This window comes from Lutjanus erythropterus, chromosome 16 (assembly GCF_056507025.1).
Source record: "Lutjanus erythropterus isolate fLutEry1 chromosome 16, fLutEry1.hap2, whole genome shotgun sequence".
NCBI lineage: Eukaryota > Metazoa > Chordata > Actinopteri > Lutjaniformes > Lutjanidae > Lutjanus > Lutjanus erythropterus.
The window spans coordinates 19,454,302-19,469,526 of record NC_139332.1 but is presented as its reverse complement, the minus strand read 5'-3'; the positions used below and the strand labels follow the sequence as shown (position 1 = coordinate 19,469,526).

At 40.2% G+C, this 15,225-nt stretch overlaps 1 protein-coding gene across 1 annotated transcript; it reads left to right on the top strand.

Annotated features, from left to right (window-relative positions):
* The first annotated feature begins 1,395 nt into the window (after positions 1–1,395).
* Positions 1,396–14,892, top strand: kat2b (K(lysine) acetyltransferase 2B). The gene is made up of 18 exons (XM_084739147.1): positions 1,396–1,734; positions 3,548–3,674; positions 3,807–3,952; positions 4,051–4,137; positions 4,947–5,128; positions 5,219–5,410; positions 6,622–6,725; positions 6,886–7,011; positions 7,595–7,728; positions 8,632–8,840; positions 8,927–9,053; positions 9,147–9,257; positions 10,076–10,219; positions 10,326–10,440; positions 10,548–10,578; positions 10,919–10,982; positions 11,069–11,153; positions 12,505–14,892. Exons 1-18 carry the CDS (start codon positions 1,534–1,536, stop codon positions 12,696–12,698), a joined length of 2,379 nt encoding a protein of 792 aa, XP_084595273.1. The 5' UTR covers positions 1,396–1,533; the 3' UTR covers positions 12,699–14,892.
* Positions 14,893–15,225: the final 333 nt, after the last annotated feature.

Sequence of the window (15,225 nt, the reverse complement as noted above, 5' to 3'; positions counted from 1 at the left end):
TATTGTAGGAACAGTATAACAACTATCAGCTGGCACGATGGTGATTCATGAATAAATGAATTAACACATAATAAGGATGTAAATTGTATGTTTTTTTTGTTTTTGTTTTTGTTTTTTTGCCGTGAACACTTAATTGCAGCCGAAAACATTTAAATGCAAGCATTTTACAGTACTGTTATGTAATGACCAAATAAATACTGAAATAAATTTGATCATTTATTATTGTAATCAGGCTGTTTGTGTATGTATGTGTGTGTGCACTGACTTGTTGGCATTCTCCCAGTGATTGGGACACTTTTTCAGTCAGTTTTTTCATTTTCTCAATCTATTAGTTGTTCGGTCAATAAAATGTCAGAAAACTGTGAAAACACAATGTGTCCACAACCCACAGATATCCAGTTTACTGTCAAGATTCTCGGTTAAGATAAAATCAGAGAGTTTAGACTTTTTTTTCCCAAAATACTTACTTATCTAATAGTTAACAATCAACTAATTTTTGCAGCTCTAGTTATGACTCAGTCTCCCTACTTGACATTAAATAGATAAAAGCCTTTTTTGGGGTCATCTCTGACGTGTAACCTGACTGACTTTTCTGCCAGAAAATGGTGAAAAACATTGAGCGCCGTTTTCCAAAACCCAGGGTGATGTCCTCAAATGTCTTGTTTTGTCCACAACCTAAAGATATTCACTTTGCTCACATAGAGGACTAAAGATTCACATTTGGGAAACTGAATTAAAAAAATGACTTTTTTGAAATGGCTTAAAACAACTAATCAATTATCAAAACAGCTATTAATTTAATAGTTGACACTTGCTAAACTGAATATCTTTGGGTTGTGGGAAAAACAAGATATTTGAAGGACATCATCTTGGGCTTTGGAAAACACTAAACAGTTTTCATCATTTTCTGACACTTTATTGACCAAACAATCGATTAAATCGAGAATTAATGTCAGATTATTTGAAGATGGAAATAATTAGTTTGCAGCCCTATTAAACTGATAAAAGCCTTCTGGGGAGTCATTTTTGAACTTTAACCTGTCATTTTTTTCTATGTCTAAATTTGATTAGATGCCATTTTTTACTTTCCTTTAGGAGTTTTAAGATTTTTTTTTTCTGTATGCACAATTTTGTATGTTCATTTTTTTGTTGCTATAATGTGACAATTTTAATATACTTTAAATTATTGGTTATTGGTTTTAATTCCACTGATTCATTTATGTTGCATGAAACTGCCCTGATTCATCAGACACTGTGTGCTCAGACATGGCTCCGCCACATTTATTCTTTTCTATTTGACCTTGAAATTTTGCTACAAATGGTTGCATTTAGTGACCTCTCCTCTCTGAATTGTGGTGGAATTGGCCTATCCCATGTGAGTCCCCTAGCGGAGGAAAATGGGCCTACAGTGAGAGATTGAAAATAAGGATGAGCGCCATGTCTGATCCTCCGCTTGTGGAATAGAGCAGCGGACGGCAGAGCGAATATTTCCCGGGCCGGGGGTTCCCGTCCGTCGGGGGTTCGGTGCGAATCATGGCCGACAGCGCGGGGATTCAGCAGGGTTCGCCGGCCATCGGGGCTGCGGGCTCGGTCCCGGCCGCTCCTGGAGCCGGGGGGACGGAGGGCTCCGGCGCTGCTGGAGGATCCGCACGTATCGCCGTGAAGAAGGCGCAACTCCGCTCCTCACCTCGGCCAAAGAAACTGGAAAAACTCGGAGTGTACTCATCCTGCAAAGTATGCTTCATTTGCACATGTCTGACTTTTTAAACACACAGATTCTCAGCGTTTATTTTTCATATATTGTATTTCCTGGGCTTGGTTGCAATAGTTTATAAAATGCAAGCGCAGCAAAGGAAGCCATTGCCGCACTTCATTTTTTTCATTTTGCATGCACGAACCAAATATATATAAAAAAGAGCTATCAATAATGTAGTTAATTAAAATGTTATTATTAGTGCAGGACCTGAATACTGGCCTTCCAGCTGCAGGCTGTTTGTTCAATGTTACTATGTTTCTGTCGAGGTGGGGGGTTGGTGAACGTAAACATTGGCTTGGCGCTGCTAGTTGGGGAGTAGCAGGCTGTGTGCACAGGGCTGCATCCCACTCTGTGTATATGTGTGTGCTGGTGTGTGTGTGTGTGCGTTTCCTCGGGACATGTTACAGTGTCTCCGTGCCGTCTGTCAGCGCACCGTGTTACTCAGACAAGGTTTTATTGGGTTTATGCAGTGTATCATCCGCAGAGAGGGACGGGGTCTTTGTTTTGACAGGGTGACAGCTGCTCGGGGGGCGGAGTTTGTTGTTGTTTCAGGGCGCATGCGCAGTGTGGCAGCGCCAGCTGACGGTGACAGGCCTCCTCACACACTCCACCTCCTGATAACTGTCCGAAGTCAGTTAGAAGAAATCTCCATGAACCTGAGGGGTGTGGTCACGTTTTGACTGTATTTACGCTGCTGTGGCCAGTTCACTGTGTAACACAATCACACATTAGTAAAGGATTAGATTAGTGTTTCTCAATCTTTGTCTTTCAGGGACACTTTTTCGGTCGTTGAGTAAACTAGCTGATTGACTAAGTTTTCTATGGATATTTCATATGATGTTAAGTGCATAACAGTAACAGTGCAGAACAACTGACAGACTGTTAACCCAAAGAGTGAACACAGAAACTGCAGGTAGTTTGTGTCAGTTGAGCAATTTGAATTAATTTTGTGCTGATGATTTCCTGTGAATATTGATCAGAGATTAGATATTTATTAGAAGCTTTTTATACATTTTTATTCTTTTTTTTTTTTTTTATAACAATCATACTTAATTAGTAGGCTTCTTTTTTTTTTTGACAAATTCAGTGTTTGTTTTGCTATTGTTCTATTAGTGCTTTGGCTGTTTTAACTGCATACTTTTCAAATAGTTTGTGTTCAGGTTGTAACCATGCAGTTATTTTGTGAGTTTATATCTCACAGAAAAGCAACAATTTCACTCAGTATCCTTCACAGAAATGCTGAGATAAAGGCCTGCCTATACTGCCTATATTTTTAAAAAGTTTTTTGGCACCCATATAAATCAAGAAGGTCTCGTGACCCCCTTTGAAGCTTTTGCCACCCCTGGCGTGGGCCATGACCCCCAGGTTGGAAACCAGTGGTTTTAGTGCTGTGTTTTTAGACACTGATGTGATTAAAAAGCAGCTGAGATATGCAGATATGGAGTTGAAACAAACAACGAACAAGTTTATGTTTTTTTTTTCCTTAAAGAAACTGTAACTGTTTACTGTTTATAGGCACAAAAAGCAGATAAACTATGCAAGTGACTGATAACAGTAACTTCCTGTCGGTAGCAACAACTTTACAAACAGCAAATACTTTCATCTATGCTTGTTTTTTGTTAAAAGATCAATAAAACTTTAAAAAATATATAGTCTATTGCTACTCATTATGTTGAGTATGAATCTAGTGTGTTGCACAGGTTTAAAGAGGTGGTTAATTTGATATGAGGTGGTTGATGTTAAATCATCTTTATTCCTGCTTGTAGTGATTTAAAGTGTGTTCTGTCCTAGGCTGAGGGAGCCTGTAAGTGTAATGGCTGGAAAAGTCAGAACCCCCCTCCTACACCCCCACGAACCGACCAGCAGTCCAACGCAGTCAACCTGCAGGAGCCCTGCCGCAGCTGCTCTCACACCCTGGGTACGTCAGCAAGTCTAGGACAGAAGCTGTAGCTGATCATGTGGTGCTACTGATGAATGAGGAGCTTTTACTTCTGTTATAGATTTACTTTCTGTGTTACAACCATTTTAAGGTTTATTCTTTTCTTCCCAGGCGATCACGTGACCCATCTAGAAAATGTTTCAGAGGAGGAGATGAACAGACTTCTAGGTATCGTCCTGGATGTGGAGTATCTTTACACATGTGTACACAAAGAGGAGGATGCCGACACGAAACAGGTCTACTTTTCCCTCTTCAAAGTAAGCCTCCGCTTTTACAGTCAAAGTATACAAACACAGGATTTTACAACCTGGATTGTGTACAAGTGAACACACTTCCTTTTCTGTTTAATTTCCAGCTGCTGAGGAAATCCATCCTGCAGATGGGTAAACCGATGTTAGAAGCACAGGAGAGTCCTCCATTTGAAAAACCCAGCATAGAGCAGGTGAGCACATGAACATCAGCCGCAATACAAACACAACACAAGTTCGGCTGGGTCACACCGACAAGGATTTTTAAACCTGATTAATTCATAATTTAAATTAAAAGAGCCAATCTTTTAAACTAGCTTAAGCTTAAGAAAGATTCAATTTAAACCTCTTTAAAACTCAGTTTAGTTTTTACTCTAAACCTAGATTCAGTTTAATATTGTTGCACCAAACTTTAAACCAGTATTAACTTAAAACTTACACCTGAGGAGGTTTAACTTTTGAAATGGCTGCTTTTTTGAGACCAAAAAAAAAAACTTAGTCTCAGATGACCCATTATGAGTAACTTTTAGCTATCTAGCAAACAATAACGTTTTCTTTTTTTGTTTGGTTGTTTAATGAGTTAATATTGTTGTTTTTAACTTTGTAGCTAGCTAGCAAACACTATGATGTTGTTTATTTTTATTTTTTTAGCTAGCTAGCAAACACTATAATATGTTTTTTGTTTTTCTTTTTACTGTCTAGCTGGCTGTAAACAGTTTAACTTTTTTAATAGAATACAGAGCAGCCAAAAGTTAACGGTGTAACCCAACATCACTCAAGTTTGTTGATTTTATTTCAAATAAACAAACATCTCCATATTGATAAAACTCTATTTAATTTTGGTTTAGATCACTAAGTTTGCTACACAGCTCTGCTTCACATCTGGATTTGCTAATTTTAAACCTAGTCTAGCTAAAGTTTAATAATAACAAATCCTGATTAAATGAATCTTTGTTGTGCAGCCCGTTTTTAAGTGTTTATTCATTTTCTCTTTACCAAATAGGGGGTGAATAATTTTGTCCAGTATAAATTCAGCCACCTGCCATCTAAGGAACGTCAAACCATTATGGAGCTGGCCAAGATGTTTCTCAACCAGATCAACTACTGGCAGCTGGAGACACCCTCCCAGAGACGCCAGAGGGTTCCCAACGATGATGCAGCTGGATACAAAGCCAATTACACCAGGTAGCCGTGCTGCCAGATGTCCTGTTAATATGAATCACACCTGTTCACAGGCACAGTGTTGAAAGTGAGTTATTTCTGTGCTATCTTTAGATGGCTCTGCTACTGCAACGTGCCTCAGTTCTGCGACAGTCTGCCACGGTACGAGACCACTCAGATCTTTGGCCGGACGCTGCTGCGTTCGGTTTTCACTGTGATGAGGAAACAACTGCTGGAACAGGCCCGACAAGAAAAGGACAAGCTGCCACCTGAGAAACGCACACTCATCCTCACACACTTTCCCAAGTAAGAAAAGCAAACACAGAGATTGCACAAAGAGAAATTCCACAAACTTAAGCATATATTCAGAGCAGAGGTGTGGACCCCTGCAACTCGACTTGGACTGAACACGAGTGACTCTGAAAATCCTTAATAACTTCCCCCCAGCCCAAAGAAAAAAAGTATGTCATTTAAAAAGTGTGAAACCATTAATCAACTCATTTCCCTTCATTTCCTGACTCAGCCAACATTAATGTTATGCATTCTCAGCAAGTCAAAGTGCTGAATGCAAAATGTGTAAAACAAAGGACAGAGATGCAGCAACTTAAACTTTGTTTGACATTTGAAGTAGTGCAAAGAACAATAAGTGGAGAGTCTGTTGTTAAAATGGCAAGACATTTGGTGAAGAGTGCATTATGACTTGTTTAGTACTGGGAATTCAAGGTCGAAGACTTTGGACATGACTTTGGACTTGTCGGTCTTGACTTTGGACTTAACTTTGGACTTGTCGGTCTTCACTTTGGACTTGTCAGTCTTGACTTTGAACTTGTCAGTTTTGACTTTGGACTTGACTTTGGACTTGTCAGTCTTGACATTGGACTTGACTTTGGACTTGTCAGTCTTGACTTTTATACTTGACTTTGGACTTGTCAGTTTTGACTTTGGGCTTGACTTTGGACTTGTCAGTCTTGACATTGGACTTGACTTTGGACTTGTCAGTCTTGACTTTGGACATGACTTGGGACTTGTCAGTCTTGACTTTTACACTTGACTTTGGACTTGTCAGTTTTGACTTTGGGCTTGACTTTGGACTTGTCGGTCTTGACTTTGGACATGACTTGGGACTTGTCAGTCTTGACTTTTACACTTGACTTTGGACTTGTCAGTCTTGACTTTGGACTTGTCAGTCTTGACTTTGGACATGACTTGGGACTTGTCAGTCTTGACTTTTACACTTGATTTGGGACTTGTCAGACTTGACTTTTACTCTTGACTTTGGACTTGAATGCAAAGGCTTGACACATACTTTTTACTTTTCGCCTCCTTTCAAAACAGTGACTTGGTCCCATCTCTGATGCAGACCAACATAATAATCATTCAGTCCCACACTAATACAAGTCTGCATTCTCAGTATTAAACCACGCAGAAGTCACATATTCTGCACACTGAACACCACTTTTCAGTATAATGTTGTTAAGTTGTGGTTGTTTTGTTTTATTTTGTTTTGTTTGGCTCAGGTTCTTGTCTATGCTGGAGGAGGAGGTGTACAGCCATAGCTCTCCGATCTGGAGCCAAGACTTCTTGGCAGGAGCGTCAGGAGGGCAGATTCCTATCCACACAGGTAAAACACACCCTCACAGGATTAACTGAAACACACACCCTCACAGACACTCCCTTCAAGCTGACTCCTGCTAACCATTTTTAGACTGTGTGAGAAATGTCACTTAAGGATATGATAAGAAATATACGCTCTTACACTATTAATGTCTTATATGTTGTAGTCATCAGTGCGCCTCCTGTGGCCAGACCAATGTACTACAGCACCAGTCCTGTGTCATTGGACCCATCAACCTGTGGGAGTGTCAGTCCTGCCAGAAAAACAGCGTCCGTACTCGAGCCAAACCCAGGTATTAAAGTCAAACCTGCAATTACTCAGTCAGTTACCATGATTCATGTTATTAGATAACTTCTCACATCTGACAATAAACAGTGAGAACCAGGATAAAGTTAGCCAGGTGTTTTACATTTAAACCATGTTTATGTGTTATTGTGCTTTGCATCTGACCCGCAGTAGTTAACAAAGTTTCATCTCCTCCGTCTGATTACTTGATTAAGTCAGGCTGTTGCCTCAAAGGGAGCTTGTTTTTAAAATTGAATGTTGAAAAAGTCCAACTAACCCATTTCCTCAAATATCTATTTGAATTTTGGTCTAGAAACAGAAGTGAAATGTACCTCAGAGCTGCTTCTTATGCGTCAGTTCTGCCATCATGAATAGGCAATGACTGCAGAGGAGACCTTTCTAAATGTTACTGTGCTTGAGTCATGTTCACTACCTTTGAATCGTGAAATGTGATCCAGCTGTTTCAGTTTTTGTTTTGTCAGTTTTCGTGTTGTAATGCTTGTGTTGTACCCGTGTGTGTATTGTGATATTTGAGTTTGTCTATATCGCCAGGCCCTTAAGAGTACCTTCCTCTGTCTTGTGCATCATAGTTGGAGAAAAGCGTAAACCATCAGAGCCTCTCCCCCATGAGGAGAACAAGAGACCCAGAGTGGTGGGTGACATCCCCATGGACCTCATCAATGAAGTCATGGCAACCATCACCGATCCTGCCGCCATTCCAGAGGTAACCACTTATTCTTTGTTTGCAAATAAAGATGCTAAGGCGAAACACAAAGGGTTCTTCGGTTTGTCCCCATTGGAGAACCTCGTTTTGTTCTTGATTGAACTCTTTATAAAGGTTCCACTTTAGCTGGAACCCAACATAAAGGGTTGTACCTAGAACCATCTGTGAAAGGTTTCACCCAGAACCCTCTCTGTGGGTGTGATCCAGATCCCTTCCAACTTCTAAGGGTGCTGACCCAGGTTTTATCTTGAACATGTGCAACAGCTTCTTCAGAGAACCTTTTTATATTCTAAGGGTTTTATCTAGAACCAACCAAGAGGGTTCTACAGAGAACCCTTTTATATTCCAAGGTTCTTATCTGGAATGCACTCAGGGAGTTTTACTGAGAACCTTTTTATATTCCAAGGGTTTTATCTAGAACCAACCAAGGGGGTCCATTTTCAATGGAAATGTTCAAAATGAGGTGCTTGAAGTGAAACTGTGCCAGTTCCTTGTTGATGGAAAAGAACCTAGGAGGTTCTACCGAGAACCCTTTTATATTCCAAGAGTTTTATCTAGAACACACTCAAGGTGTTCTACAGAGAGCCCTTTTGTATTATACTACAAAGAACTCTTGATGAAAGAGTTGAAGGATTCCTGAAATCCTTGGGGAGGTCTTCCGGTAAAAACTGTTCTTAATGGAACCCTTAGTCTTATGCCAGACGCAACTGGCTCTGGGTGGAACCTCAGCCTTTCAGGAAGAAGTATTATTATTTCAAAGAGTGTTTAAGATCTACTCATAAAACCAGGATAACCTCAGGAACAATGCTAGTGACCTCTGTAAAGCTCTTTCCTCTGATGGAGACAGTGTTGAGGAAGAAATGCGATCGTCATTATTTTATTCCTTCCTTCCTTCCTGTGCAGACCAGTCTGCTGTCAGCTCACTCTGCACGAGACGAAGCTGCCCGTCTAGAGGAGCGCAGGGGCGTGATTGAATTCCACGTTATCGGCAACTCCCTGAACCAGAAGCCCAATAAGAGGATCCTGATGTGGCTCGTCGGCCTCCAGAATGTGTTCTCTCACCAGCTGCCCCGCATGCCCAAGGAGTACATCACACGGCTGGTGTTCGATCCGTGAGTGTTGACTGCACTTCAGCATCATGTTCAGATGTGTACGGGAGTCACATCATGGAGACATTTCATCTCTTTTTGTTCGACAGGAAGCACAAGACGCTGTCGCTGATCAAAGATGGCCGTGTGATTGGAGGGATCTGCTTTAGGATGTTTCCATCGCAGGGCTTTACAGAGATCGTCTTTTGTGCTGTCACCTCCAACGAACAGGTCAAGGTGAGAGCACCTCTGTTTCTCAGCTCGGTGTGGAATTCATGCTTTCTGATTGGTCAGTTTTGACTTTTGCTTTTCATGCCTGTGTGCTTTCAGGGTTATGGGACTCATTTAATGAACCACCTGAAGGAATATCACATAAAGCATGAAATCCTCAACTTCCTCACTTATGCTGATGAGTACGCCATCGGCTACTTCAAGAAACAGGTAACGTATTATGTCCACTGAAGCGATGGTTCAGATAATTTGAAGCAGGGTTGTACGAGGTACTTAGCGATAGTCAGTGTATTAGCCACGGTAAATGGCAGTCGGCACGCCTCCTGTTTGGGGAGGCAGAAGCAGTCTTAGTGTAGGAAGCTAAGCAATGAGCTGCTGTGGACAACAGTAAAACATATAAAAAAGCCCAGCTAAAAAAGACTCTCCATAAAAAAATCTATATCAGTTTCAGTGTATGCTATATTTAGAATATTTTCACTGCTTTTTTTTTACAGCCTTTTCTGATGGGAAACAGCTGTTTCATAAGCCAAATATAGCTTTTCAAATCAACCAGACTCCACTGATAAAACAGGTTATTTTAGCTTGCAGAACAAAGGAACTGCTGATCTACCGCTGCCTCGAACTGTTAGCTTGTTTTTGTTATTGCATTACTTCAGTGTTTTAAAAGGTTAGTTTGAATTCACCAAAGTCATACAATAACATAAACAAACGGTGAGACAAAGCTGTCTGATTGCAAAGTTAAGTGGTGAAAATATTGTAAATGTAGTACATTTAAAGTGATATTGATTTTTTTTAAATAGATCTTTTTTTAAAATGGCTAAAATACCTATACAATACTGACAAACGAATTTCTGCCTCTTGGCAGCATTTGTCTTTTTTTTCATTTTTATATGGTATTGAAAGTCTCATGAATGTCTAATGAATTTTAAAAATGAGATGGATGAGTTTTTAAGTGGCCTCATTTCCATAGTGGTTGCACGGGCCTGTATATACAATTGCAAGTGAACATAAATCTCCTCCCTCTTCAGGGTTTTTCAAAGGACATCAAGGTTCCTAAGGCCAAATACGTGGGCTACATCAAGGACTACGAGGGAGCCACACTCATGGGCTGTGAGCTGAACCCCAGCATTCCCTACACAGAGTTTTCTGTTATTATCAAGAAGCAGAAGGAGGTGTGTGCCCATTTTTTCATGTAAATCAATAAGTTTAAATGTTTCCTTGTCTGTTTTTGTCCCTGCACCCACTATCTTTTAATTCATTCTCATGTGTCTCCTTCAGATCATCAAGAAGCTGATAGAGAGGAAGCAGGCTCAGATCAGAAAAGTCTATCCAGGGCTTTCCTGTTTTAAGGAAGGCGTTCGGCAGATTCCCATTGAGAGCATTCCTGGCATACGTACGTTACTTATTGACTGTAGTTTTTACAGTGTGCAGTTTATCTCACATTCATGCATGTCTTCAGGGTCATATATGAGATTCATTTTAGTTTCTTCATATCAACAGGTGAAACTGGCTGGAAGCCTGTGGGCAAAGGGTGAGTGTGACTCTGCTGGAAAGATTTGAACTTGGCAGAGAGTCTTTTACATCGCTTTACCCAACAACTTGTCTAATGTGTGTGTGCATGATCACAAGAAGAAGATTTCTAACTTAATTTAGGGTCAGCAATGATACAAATATCATCAGGAGACTGAGAGTCTGACATTGTCTGTCTTAATTTAGTCAGGACCGAAATATGACAACAACTGGCATGAATAGGATGGGAAAATCCCTCAGATTTATGTCTTGATATGGTGGACCTGGATGTGTCAGGTTAGCTAACCACACTGTCATCACCGTCTACTTCGTAACCTTGATGCTGTGTTTTCATTCTGTAGGAAGGAACTGAAGGACCCCGATCAGCTGTACAGCACTCTAAAAACCATCCTCACACATGTGAAGGTGAGGGACAGACACACACATGTACACGCTGTGTACCTGTAACACACACATGATTTATTCTCACCAGATGGGTCTTTATGTCTCAGAGTCACCAGAACGCCTGGCCTTTCATGGAGCCTGTGAAGAAAACAGAGGCACCTGGGTACTACCAAGTCATTCGCTTCCCCATGGGTATGTATATCTATCAGTTCTAGATTATGGTGATATAATCTAAAGTCATGCTGCTGCCGCCTCCACTCTCAAACCTCTTGACTCAGTTTATCATTCTGCCCTCAGATTCATTATCAGAAATCACCCTATTACTCACCACTGCACTCTGTATAACAAAGTTTGTTGCTCCTCTCTGGCACAGAGGCACAATAAACACTTGTATCATTTCATCCTTAAATCCTTTATTGGACCTTCACCACTTTATATAATATCTATGCTGGACTGGGCCACAGGACTCTAGTTAATCACTGGACTAAAACCACTTTCACACATGCACTGAAATTCTGCAGTCACCTACCCCAAGGAGTTGTATGTGTGAACACAAATGTCTGCATGTTTTAGCCTGGACTTAACCCTGCCAACTCCCTAGTCATAAATCTGTGTGAGATGCATGCAGCTCAGTGTCCGGAGCAAGCCAGTGGGTGTGTTGATGACGCTGTGTGGTGCGTAGCTTCTCGCCTGTCAAGCCACCGAGAGTTTCATTTTCGTACATACTATCTACTGATCAGTATCAGCCTACGTGTCACTTTTTTTCAGCTCGTATTTTAATGCCTTTCATCATCATCTGTGATGTGAAAACATCACAATACAGTCAGAAATGCAGCGCGCCAAAAAGTGTCTCTCCTGCTGCGCAGCAATAATTTTCCTTCCAGGATGGCGAAGGCCTGTCCTGCCCTCCTCTGACCGCTGCAGAGTCGGCGCACTGGAGTCAGCTGATCACTGCATCATCCCTCTCCTTTTCCATCACAGTTTGTTCATTTGGAGACTTTGTATTGATATGAGTACAAAAACAGTCGTCATTACAGATGAGTCCTCCTCCTCCTCCTCCTCCTCCTTCCTGCTCAGCAAGTGCAACCCTCTCATGTAAACCATAAAGATTATTTCCAGCATATGTGAATCTCCTCATGCCTGCTGCATGTGTGGAAGGCATAAGACATTACACATCAGCAGTGCAGATGAATGCTGTCAGATGGGACTGAGGCTGTGCCTTTAGGCTGGAGGATGAAACTAACCAGTAACTAATTAACCAGTTTGTTTCCTTGTTTCACAGAGGAAGTGCTAAAACTTTCTACTCGAAAAGTCCATTCGAAAAATATTTGCACTTGTATGTTGAATTATCAGATTTAGCAGTTACAGTGTAGATCGTTCAAATTAGTACTTATCTCCAAATATTACATTTAGCACATTCCAGTGTTTCTCATTTACGATTGTTATCTATGTGATATTAAATTAAGAATGAAGTGTCTCCTGCGCATAAAGACAAGAGCTTGAAAGCAGTATAAGTGATATAATTCTTTTGTTTTCCTCACAGATCTTAAGACGATGAGTGAGCGTCTGAAGAGCAGGTACTACACGACACGCAAGCTGTTCATGGCTGACATGCAGCGCATCTTCACCAACTGCCGTGAATACAACCCTCCCGAGAGCGAGTACTACAAGTGTGCCAACTTACTGGAGAAATTCTTCTACACCAAGATCAAAGAAGCGGGCCTCATCGAGAAGTAGCTGAGAGGAAGAAGAAGAAGAAGAAGAAGTTTTTCCTCACCTTAACAAAGGATGTGTCCTCAGAATGTAAATGGTTGAGGTTAGGGTTGTGGGTAGTGGAGAAGACAGATTTATGCATGGAGACGCTAAGAACAGGACTGCTGATTGTGGGGGCAGACTGGTTTCAGAGACACATATCTTGATGTAGAAGGTGCAAACAGGTGTCAGACGAGCACTCTTTTAATGTTTGATGCATGCTGGCCCAGATCCTGAATCAGAAGCTGGGACTGATATTGACACTGAAAGTCGGGCCACGAGGGAAGGCCTCGCTGACGGCCTGCCAGACTGTGGCTGACATGAAGCAGAAGAAGAATCATCGTGTCTTCATATTTCATCACATATCCCAGAGTCCCATGGAAAGACAGAACAGTGGAAGGTGTCATGCACTCTTAGAAATAAGGGTTCCGAAAAGGTTCTTCCTGAGAGGCCGAGGTCATACTCAGAAGCATTTGAAGAAAGGGTTTGTCAAGAGTTCTTTGTAAGGATTAAGGTTCTATTAAGAACCCTTTTTATCTAAATAACATCTTTTGAAAGAAAGAGTTCCTCAAGAATTTCAACAATTCTTGAGGAACTCTTTCATCAAAGGTTGTTACCATAATATAAAAGGGTTCTCACTTGAAATCCCTGGGTGAGTTCTAGATAAAAGCCTTGAAAAATAAAAAAAAGTTCTCGGTATAACCCCCTGAGCGCATTCTAATCAAAAAGGTTCTCAATAGAATAAAACCCTTGTAATATAAAATATGTTCTGGATAAATCCCTTGGAATATAGAAACATTATCTGTAGAACTCCCTTGCTGGGTTCTACATAAAAATATAAACAAATATAAAAAACATTGATACAAAAACATTATCTGTAGAACCTGCTTGGTGGGATCTAGATAAAAAGGTTCTCAATAGAAACCCCTGAGTGGATTCTAGATAAAACTTATGGAAAATAAAAGGGTTCACTGTAGAACCCCCTGAGTCAGTTTTAGGTAGCACCTTTGGAATATAAAAGGTTCTTGGTGGTTTCTTGTCAATGCCCAGAAAGCGGAAAGGTTCTTGATAGAACCCCCAGAGAAGGTTCTTGGTGGACCCATTACACTATAGAACCTGTGGAACTTCTCATAGGGAGGATGTAGGAGACCTCTCGCAATTGTATTAAGTATAACCCCAAAAAGGGTTTTCCTATGAGAAAAGCCAAGGAACCCTTTATGGTTCTGATAAGCACCTTTATTTCTAAGAGTGTAGTAATACATATTAAACAGGGCAGAAAGCTTCCGTTATTATTTAGGTGCGAGACGTTGACAGGTGACGCAGAACGACAGCTGATTGGAGATTCACCGTACACCTTACTTAGTCTCTCTCCGTCTCTTCTCTCCTTTCATCCCCCGGCCTTCTTGCCTCATCCTCTCAGTTGACTCAGGTAGAGTTGTCATGAGCAGTAACCACATCTTACAGTGTGTTAAGTCATTACACCAGTGAGTGTTACCTGTGAGGAACGTGACTGGGAGTCTTTGTAACTGTGTTCCTGTGAGAGTGCGCGGCGTTAATGAGGTCAAAGTTTGTCTGTGATGAGTTCATCCTGCCAAAAGAGGAATATGTACTTTAAATTTGTACAGATTTGAATTATTTTAAAGCACTTATACCCACTGTATATTTTAAATGTGTATATAACATATATTTTCTGTTTCAGAACTAAAAAAGTCTTCTTTTTTTTTCCCCCAGTAAGCCACATAGGGCAGTTTGACTATCGAAATGCACTTTTATTTTTCCAAGTATTAGTTAACATAAATAAGAGCGTCTTCTGTTGTTTTACATAGAAATTACCGCTGTTGACTAAGGACTAATTCAATTATCTAGAGTTTATTCTTATTTATGTGCTGTAATTTAAATGAATTATGCTAAAGACAAGGTCTTAATTTATTCTTTCTTATTTTTGTCCTGCAGATGGAGATTGATAACTTTATACTTTGGAGATAAATGAGAAGATTGTGCAATACTATGTAGTTTTGCTGTTTTGTAAAAAGGTGTTTGTACTTTTCAAACTTTAGGAGAAAAAAAAATACATTTTGTAATATGTCTGGAAAAATAATTTCATGCTCTTTGTACAATTGGTTTTAATGACATAGTATTAGCCTATTTTATAGACTGAATAAAACAGAAGTGAGGCTAATTTTGTGTCTGTAGTTCTTCATCTCAAGGACATCAAAGATCTCTCTATGTCTTTTAGGGATCGTTTCAGGTATGAAAAGTCAAACTGTTATACCACTAGAATTACTATAATCATGCTACATTTTTTTATTTGCATTGGCTAAAGTTCATTTTAGACCTCAATTCCAAAAAAAAAAAAGGAACACTGCATAAAATGCAAACAAAAATAGAATGTAGCGATTTGCAAATCCTTTTTGATCTATACACAATTAATACAGTATAAAAACATGATATTTAATGTAAAAGCTGATAAACTTTTTTTTTGGTAAACATACACTTATTCTGAATTTGATGC